Source organism: Antechinus flavipes, chromosome 1, assembly GCF_016432865.1.
Source record: "Antechinus flavipes isolate AdamAnt ecotype Samford, QLD, Australia chromosome 1, AdamAnt_v2, whole genome shotgun sequence".
In the NCBI taxonomy this organism is placed as follows: Eukaryota; Metazoa; Chordata; class Mammalia; order Dasyuromorphia; family Dasyuridae; genus Antechinus; species Antechinus flavipes.
In genome coordinates, this window is record NC_067398.1 from 233370764 (window position 1) to 233380905 (window position 10142).

General features: G+C 34.1%; 1 protein-coding gene across 2 annotated transcripts in view; it reads left to right on the forward strand.

The window, feature by feature from the left end:
* The window catches only part of LOC127562302 (zinc finger protein 474-like), an 81707-nt gene extending 72335 nt beyond the window's left edge, over positions 1-9372 (forward strand). Inside the window, exons 6-7 of one of the 2 annotated variants that reach the window (XM_051997913.1) lie at positions 5533-5713; positions 9201-9372. In XM_051997913.1, coding sequence (XP_051853873.1) covers positions 5533-5713; positions 9201-9352 — 333 coding nt within the window. In that variant the 3' untranslated portion in view covers positions 9353-9372. Of the gene's footprint in view, positions 1-5532; positions 5714-9200 lie in introns of those variants that run through there. The other variant, XM_051997916.1, reaches the window with a different exon arrangement.
* Positions 9373-10142: the final 770 nt, after the last annotated feature.

Genomic DNA, 10142 nt, shown 5'->3' on the forward strand with positions numbered 1-10142 from the left:
GAGTGGAAATAGTTTAAGAAGCCTTGTTTAGACAATCACAAAGAATGATGAACTTTGTTTTATCCGTACAATACTTTCTACACAATATACCTTTAGTTCATCCAATAGCTTTCAAAATCATCTAAATTGGTCAAGATTTTCCCCACTTAGACAATGACTGATAGACCATGGAAATGACTCTATGAATCTTCATTTTAAGATAGAGATCCAGGTCAATCATGTCTTCATTATAGCTCAGGGTGCATCTCCATAGATTTTTCTTTACCATAAAAATATAAGCTCTTCACCCTGGAAGTTCACTTCATCCCTAGATTTCTTCTAATATCGAAAGTACAGTCAATTTCGCTATAATATTTGTGTTGAAAATTCCAAATTTGTTCCAATACAACTGATACATTAGGAAACAATTGCAACATAATGCAAATTTTGAATCTGTTGATATTGGCTTATGTTCAATTTCTTTCTTGAGAAACAATGAGAATAAAGAAAACTGCCCCAATTCACAATTGCTCACAAGCTGCAACCTTTCTGATGTCCACTTCTACAAATGAACTTTGGATCTTTTTAAAAGTTATATTTATTGCATATCTTTTGGTACATCAAATATCTATAGGCTGAAGGCGGCTAATTCAAACCACATACACACATACACACACATACACACACGCACGCACACACACACACACACACACACACACACACACACACCCTTCTACCTGGCCTTTGAGGCTCAGAGTTTTCAGCCTGTTCCACTTGAACGTAGATATTTCCAACCTGGGTCCTGTGGGAACCAGAACTCAGGCTTAGGCACTAGAAGAAGGTGATAGAGGCAACCACTACTTCTTGTAGTATTTATGTATTTGCCACTATTTATAGTAGTGTTTATGTATTTAACCATACAACATGTATAAAACTGTGCTATCATTTTATTAGATTTCAATATTTTTTAACATGTCATTGATGAAGTTTTTGAGTGTTGTGCCTCTAGTCCTATATTCACCATAAATAATTCCTGTGGTTTTAATTGACCTTGTTGGTATAGCACAGTTCTTTTAGAGAACATATATCTTGTTATAGCAGAACTGACTGCATTCTCCATCCATTAGTCTCTCCCTCTAATCAGATGATTACTTCCAATACCTCAATTTAAAGGAAGAGGTCAAAACCAACCATAATTTCATTCCTTTCTAGACTGCATGTCCAATTCATCTCCACAGGATATTCTCTATCATCTCTACCCTAACCTGGTACCTTCATTCTTCCTCACATCAATTTTCAGCTTCCATTATGTCCTATCTTCCCCATTAGAATTAAAGCTCCTTCATGGAAGAAAATGTCTTTTTTTCTGTTGGTATTTATATATTTAGCACTTAGCACAATACCTGGCACATAGCAATTCTTTAATAAATACTTGGGGACTAAGATTGTGGTTTCAGTGACTAACTGGTCTCATTTGGGTAAGATCTTAGAGGATAACATATTAATATTATACTCATTCCCTAGTTATCCCATTTACTGTCCTCTGAAAAGCTGCTGGAGTATTGCCAAATATGCAATTCCAAATTAGAGAGAATTTAGGCAGTTCTTCATTTTTTTTGCATGCTTTCCCTAGTGATTTCTACTAAAGAGTCTTGGGAAAAGTGTATGATACAATTTGTAATCAAATTCAATAATTAATATCCTTCCATACTTCTAAATATTTGGTGACAGTTTAACAAACAATTAGTTCTAATAGGTCATAGACAGAAAAAAAAAAAAGGAAGGAAAATGAAACTTCCCTTCTCAGAGGGAATGCTTGATCACTTCAAAATTCTCTGGCCAGGAAAGTCTATCTTCACAAGGATTAGAGAACTGTCATCAACTGAAAGTTGCTCCCTCACTATATGAGTGAGAAATCAAACTGTCCTGAGGGGAAAAAAACTCTTCCATGATTTTCTCAGCATAAAATCATTCAACCAGCAACTGAATAAATTTTTTACATGATCTTTTGAGAGGCATACCCAAAGTTCTCCAGATGTCTCTATGTCATTGTCTTGGAGATCCAGACCAATTTCTTTTGGATCCTTACATGAAAGGGCACCTGAAAGTTTGTTTCCCCAAAGTACTCTTGCCTATTCAAGAATAAGCCAAGTAAAAATTTAAACCTCTTATTGGTACAAACAAGCTAACTTTAAAAATTGTCAGGAAAATCTTCACAGAGGTATTGGGACTCTTCCCAGGACTCTGCACACTTCGAGTTGCTAATTCAAAATTTTTGTCCTATGGATCTATAAAAATAAAAAATTAACCTTTTGAACTTACTGCCACTGTGGTAGAATTATCAATGTTTGGAATTTCTTCTGAGTTTAATCTTAGAGAGGAGCATTGCCCATAATCTTTATTGAGGAGAGAATATTTCTGCCTGCATTATGGAGCCAGGCAACTAGAACTCCCATGTTAGAATATCTGCCCAAATTGGTCCAAGGCAACCCCATCATTGGCAATTAAAAATTTAGGCAGGCCTCTAATGAGCAGTTCTCTACTTTATTCTACCTATTTTTCCTCCTATTTTATTCCTATGACTGTCAATGCTTGGATGAAATGACTAGGGAATCCAAACAAAAAACACAGGCCATCTCATTTCTGACATTGCCAACAATGAAAAGCCCACTATAGTCAGCTGGCCCAATTACATAGGATTAATAATCTTTTGACTATCCATGAATACTCCCCAATTGTCAGTCCCTTTTCTGATATTCTAGTCTATCATTTACTTAGTATGAATAAGCTCTGTCTTTAAAAAAAACTCATATTTTCATGAAGAAGTGATATTTTGTAAACATCCCTTTAAGGGTGATTATAAATTGGAAAAGCTATTAAACATTATGTTCCACTAGAGAAAGGAAAAGGATTTGTCAAGCTGAAGAGTGATAAGAGGCCAATAACCAAGTCTTGAGCAGAGAAAGTTTTGTGCAGTGCAGATGTTCTTAAATGGACAAATAGCATCAAAGCCTGCAGCCTAAAGTAATGAGCTTCCCTGAGCATATGGGTTTTTCTCCTACATATGCTTCCTTACAGGTTCCTGTATAACCCCATTCTTTACCATCAATGTTGAATTCATTGATGGGAAAATATGATCCAGGTCTGTCTGTTAATATTGTATTATATTTTTATTTATGCATTGATTTTACATATTATCTATGATGATGCCTTTTTGTTAAGCAAATGGTTAAGTTCTAAAAGTATCATTATTGTGAATGGCTGGTTGCATAAATACCACCAATGAGATGATACAAAGTACCACATTACACTTACATACAAGTCTTACAAGCTCTGTGGAGCTATAAATAAAAATTATTTCCCTTGAATTGAGGATTAAGAGATACAGTATGAAAAATAGTGGAGAACTCCACAGAGAACAGTCTTAACTACTGGGGAAGTTCCAGAGTGAAGGAAGCAAATTCCCATTAGAAACCTACTTATGCTTATTCTTGGAGAAAGGAGGAAAGATGGGTACCTGGCAAAAAGATGCCTGACAGAGCTTAAAGTATGGATTTAGGAGAAGTAGGATGGAGCTGCTTAGTGCCAGCCAATGGAGTACTGTAAAACATGGAAAACTCTCCATAAAATCTCCATGAAGAACAGATAGAGATAAAGGTTTTCTCACCCACTATTATATAGCATCAGAGGCTCTATAATAAGACTCTAATTACACTTTCTCTTTCTTCTCAATTAAATCATGACTCTTTGAGGATAGGGATGAGGCCATTTTTTAATATTTGTATCATTGAATCAATGAACCCAGTTCAGTGCCCGCTGAATAATAACACTTCAATATTCTAATCTATGATTTCATCAATATGAGTGTTCTTTGAAAACAGGCAATCACAAAGGGTGATATCATAATCAAATTAGGAGAGAAAGTAATAGTTTCCCTGTCAAATCTATTAAGAAGTTAAATATTTATGACCAAACAAGAAATAAAGAGCATTATGAAATGTAAAATAAATAATTTGATAATATAAAATTAAAAATTATTTTACAGAAATGAAATCAATGCAACTAAGATTAGAAGAAAAACAGAAAATTGGGAAACAATTTTTACAGCAAGTGTTTCTGATAAAGGCCTCATTGCTCAAATATATAGAAAACTGAGTCAAATATACATTACCTAATTTATAAATGGTTAAAAGATATAAACAGGCAATTTTCAGATAAAGAAACCAAAACCATATGAAATATGTCTTAAATCACTATTGTATAGAGAAATGCAAATTGAAACTATTCTGAGGTATCACCTCACATCTATAAGATTGGCTTATATCAGGGCAAAAGGAAATGATAGATGTTGAAAGAGAAATTTGGGACATTAATGTACTATTGGTAGAGTTATGAACTGATTCAACCATTCTGAAGAGCAATTTGACATTATGTCCAAAAGGCAATCAAATTGTGCATATCTTTTGATCCAGCAATACCAATACTAGTTCAATATCCCAAAGAGATTTTTTTTAAAAAGGAAAAAGTATTTGTACAAAAATATGTATAGCTGATCTTTTTGTGTTAGCAAAGAATTGGAATTTGAGAGGGAGGGGATGCCCATCAATTAGAGAATAGCTAAATGAGTTGGTATATGATAATAATGAAATGATACTATAAATACTAGTGTTAAAAGATTTACATGAATTAATGCAAAGTGAAGTGAGCAGAACCAGGAGAACAGTATACAGAGTAACAGCAATATTATACAATAATCAACTGTGAATGATTTAGCTATTCTCAGTAATACAATGACCCAAGACAATTCCAAAGGATTTATGATGGAAAATGCTATTCACATACATAGAAAGAACTGATTGAATTTGAATGCATATCAAAGCATACCATTTTTTCACTTTATTTTTTTCTTTTTGGTCTACTTCTTTTGCAACATGACTAATATAGAAATACGTTTCGCATGATTGCACATATATAACCTATATCACATTGTTTATTATCTTATGAAGAAGGGAAGTAAGAAAGATAAAAAGGAAAATTTGGAACTCAAAATTTAAAAAGAATGAATGTCAAAAATTGTCTTTAAATGTAATTGGGAAAAAAAAAATTTTAAACTATGCAGTCACAATCAATCCATGCCCTTTCACACTGTGGAATTTTTGTCTTGCATTTAACAAATATTTACTCAAGTGAATTTAACTGAATGTATTCACAACTATTCAGTTTTTTAATCAAATTGTTTTTGTCCGAAGCAGGGTGCTTCAAACTAAATTGGTCACTGCCATAAATGAAAACATCCTTTTGAAGCAGTGTTTTTTCATCACTCAATTCAATTCAATGTGACTTGAAATTTCACAGTCTGAATATTTTATCTGAGAAATCCAACTGAGATCACAGAACTTATATTCTGTTAGGTTAGCACTTAGAATAGCTTAAAGAAAAGTGCTAAATAATCTACTTGGCCACGGTAAGGCAAAACATTAAAAAAAAAAATTACAACAAGTAAATGTATTTCAAAACCTGAATTGCAATTATAACAAGTTTCTATTCTTGCAGCCCTTAGTGATAAGACGACCACCAACAATTATTTGCTACATTTGTGGTCGTGAATATGGAACTATGTCCATCAGTATCCATGAGCCACAGTGTCTGAAAAAATGGCATAACGAAAACAATTTGTTGCCTAAAGAGTTTCGGAGACCTGAACCCAAAAAGCCAGAAGTCAGAAACATCGCAGGTAAGCTACTAGAGAAAACAAGAATGAAATTATATGGAAAACAGAGTTCTTTCTATCTTTCCTAAAATGTGAGAATGCTATTTATTCATATGTTCCTTTTATTTGTACATAATTCTAAAATCTAAAAAAATATATTTTAAATCTTGGATGCTGCTAAATGGAAAAACTGTCAAATTGCAATTTCAGAAAAAGTTTGTCTTAAAAAAAAAATAGACATATTTTTCCTCAAGGCTAAAATGAGAAGCAGGATATCTATCATCTAATCTACATGACCTTAATTAAGAATCATCTTTCATACAGCATTTAGAAGTGGCATCTAAAATATCAATCATCTTTAACTCAGACCCTAACTATGCAACCTCTCTAACCTAGAGTTCCTCATCTGAAAAAATGGAAAAAAAAAACTTTTTCTATGTCCCCAATAATATTATTATGAGAATAATAATACTTTACAAACCTTGAAGTATTATACAAATATTTTTTATTATGGTACTATATGGCAATCTTCAAACATGAAGATATACCTTAGTGCTCACCAAGAGACTCGCATTTATTTACGATAGTTAAGAACATATTTCTCTAGTATAAGTACAGAATTGTCTCATAACACTTCTGTAATGATATCATTGTCTGACTTTTAGTTTGATGCAGGGACTAGACTAATTCCTCAAACTCCTTCCAGGAATGGTGCAGAGAATTTTGTATCCTCTGTGGAACTGAGTATTGGCTGTCATGATAGGATTATAGACATTTCCAGAAAGAATTATGTAATAGTCCTTTCTTAGAGGACAAACATATACATATACATACACACACACACACACACACACACACACACATATATGTGTGTGTGTGTGTATATTGTATATATACATACACATTGTTGAGTCTTTTCAGTCACATCTGACTATGACCCCTTTTTGGGATTTCCTTGGCAAAGATAGTTGGAATTGTTTGCCATATCCTCCCCTGTGTCATTTTACAGATGGGCAACTGAGGCAAACAGGATTAAGTGATTTGCCTTGAGTCCCACATCTAGTAAGTGTCTGAGGACAGATTTGAATTCAAGATGAGACTTCCTGATTCCAAGCCCAGTGTTCTGTCCACTGCGCCATGTAGTTGTCCAGGTGTATGTGTATAAAAGGAGCTAAAAAGAGCAAAAGCCAATAATAGTACACATGGAAACTGTTTAGACTACTGATCCACCATTACACTTAGTAGCCTAATTTCCTAAGTCTTGTTTCTTTCTCTCTGCTTAACATTATATCTCCTTCTCCGCATGAGCAAAACTTTCATGTTTATGGGAACTGGGATGGAAATAATTTACCCAGTCTGTATTACTGTGAAAGCATTTGCATGCTGGTTGGACAGGATTATATTAATTTGATACAGTTGGAACAACTAGTCTTAGAATATCTATTATTAATACATCTGTGTTTTCTCCTTCATTTCTCTTTAGACTAAATTCTGAATATCTATCAATAACTGTTGTCACACATATGTAGCCTTAACAAAATAAGTTCTGAGAAAAGAACCAAGTCTGTCATAGTTGATCACCATACAATCAATCTTGCTATTTCCGTGTACATTTTTTTTTTAGTTCTGCTTGTTTCATTTAGCATTAGTTCATGTAAATCTTTCCAGGCCTTTTTACAATCAGCCTGTTCATCATTTTTATAGAATAATAATATTCTATTACTTTTGTGTACCATGATTTATTCAGCCATTCTCCAATTAATGGGCATCTACTCATTTTCCAACTCTTTGCCACCACAAAAAGAGCTATTACAAACATTTTTGTACAAGTGGGTCCTTTTCCCTCTTTTATGATTTCTTTGGGATACAGACCCAAGAGTGGCATTGCTGTATCAAAAGGGTATGCACAGTTTTATAGCTCTTTGGGCATAGTTCCAAATTTCTCTTCAGAATGGTTAGACCATTTTACAACTCTATCAATAATGCATTAGTGTCCCAGATTTACCACATCCCCTCCAACATATTTATTATATTTTCCTGTCATCTTAAACAATCTAAGAAATGTGAGGGTGGTACCTCAGAGTTTTTTTCATTTGCATTTCTCTAATCAACAGTGATTTAGAGTATTTTTTCACCTGACTATAGACATCTCTTTTTAATCAAAGAATCTTCACACTATAAACTCCCACCACTTTGACTTTAGTCTTAAAGTTGATGTAATTTCCTCATCCAGCCCCAATCACACACATAGTCCTAGTCTATTAAATCTATTCAAAGCCTTTTCCAAAATTATGTAAAACCTATTCAGTGATGCTTCTGCATAGTTTCACTGGACAGAACTGATTGTGCTGTTACAGGATGCTCTGTGTTTAGCATAAAACTGATCTGAGCAAAAAGAAAGTTAAACTCATTTTTTTTCCAAGAGGCTTTTCAAAGTACTCAGAAAACATATTCATTTTCTGCTTATAGCAAAGGCGATAAGAGAAAACCTGTGTTGTGCTGAAAGTTATTTGCTTATTGGGAACAGAGATATTAAGAAATCAAAAGCTTGTTATATATTCACATGAATTATTACATATGATTTATTTTTGAATTATCTGAAGCCATAATAAAGAAACATATGATGTATATGAGACAAAAAAACTATATGATATATGTGTGCATATATACATACATATATGTAGATAGATAGATAGATAGATATATGTTCCACATTAAAAATTTGTTTAAAATCATGCCATTTGTTTACCATTCCAGATTTCTCTTTTTTAAGGTTCTTTTGCTGAGGCAGATCCTATGCTGTTTCTCTAAAATAAAACTTTTTTATATTTTTTACCAATGAAGATTATATAATTTAGATACTATGTGTTGATGTGCATTTAAGGAAAGCTTCTATTTTAATAGCTTAACTATTCTGCTTAGAATGCTTCCACATTAATTTTTAGGAAAACTCACTTTCAAGGTAAAAGGGACTATGATTTTAGAGTGAAAACCAGTTTGAAACTAACTCTCAGTTGGAAATGCTGGTTTCCTCAAAATGTTAAGTAATATAATAGTAATATAATAGGGGAATAATCTGATGAGGAACTATGTTCCTTTCCTTTGGTAAGTTCATAAGAGCTTAGTAAGTATCTCCTGAAAGTAGGAATAAAACAGTATTTCCATGATTATGATGATGGTGGTGGTGGTGGTGGTGGTGGTGGTGTGTGTGTATGTGTGTGTGTGTGTGTGTGTGTGTGTGTGTGTGTGTAAAAAGAGAAAAAGAGTGAGAAAGAGAGGTGAGAGAAAAGGGAAAGAAAGAGAGAGAAATAGGTTCCCCCTTTAAGGCAGTTGAGTAATTGCTCTGTTCCACAACTTTACTCAGCCTTTGGGACATTTTGCAGAAGCAATATGATTTGGTTAAAAAGACCCAGTCAACAGGTATTTCCTGAAAATATTTTCCATAAAGTGTTGAATATGATTCTCCAGAATGAAAACTAATCCTGTTTTCTCCCCTTTTTTTATTTTTCAGCCAAAGGCTACTATGACCTCGATGGTATAAATGAAACTGACTGGACAAGTGCCCAGAGCCAGTTGGTTCCATGTGATAACTGTGGGCGTACCTTCCTGCCAGACAGACTAGCGGTCCACCAGCGGTCCTGTAAACCCAAACAAGCCAAGTAAAGCCCTCTCTCTGAATCAAAGTGTTACAAAATTTAATCTCATTTGAAAGTGATGGTAAGAAGGGGGAGGTAAATAAGAGATAAAATAAGTGGAATAACAGGTTCAGAGGCTGATAAAATAAGAGAGAATTGGGAGTGGTAAAGGAGAGTCAAGACTGAAGCCCATCAAGGCATAGCTCTATTCGTTAATGATTTTTATCAAGTTACCATGAATACTCTTTTTAGCTCTTAATTGATTACTTACATTTCCCTGACAATCCCTGATACAGGGATATTTGGGTTCTATATTTGTCATTCAATATTAGAAAAGTGCTGCTGTTCAGCAATAGAGCTGGCCTTAGCTTCCACAGGAAACATAGGAATCGAGACCTGTCATTTCTTTCATTGACTTTTTCATGAACAAAACTTTACATCATGAGTAAAGGCCATTATTCAGCTAAAAAGAGCTGTGTGGACACTAGTAGGGTTCCAGCACTCCTAGAGGCTGTTTCTCAGTCCCAGTGAAACTTGGATCCCTTCCTCTCCTAATCTCTCTTATTTCCCTGAATTCTGCTACTTTTCCTTTTTTGGGTCCAAGAACAAACGTTAATTGAACAGAAGAGGTATTCAGATGGGGCTGTGAATTCAAAGTATTGTATCCAATTTTCACTCAGCTTCTGTCCAACAAGTCAGCTGGGGAGAACACTTACTTAAGGTGTCTTCCGCCAAGGAAAGTCACAAAGAAATCATAGAACAAGTACCTCCCTCAAAGTTTAGGAGATTATCCAATATCCCTATGTCAGAAAAGGGTG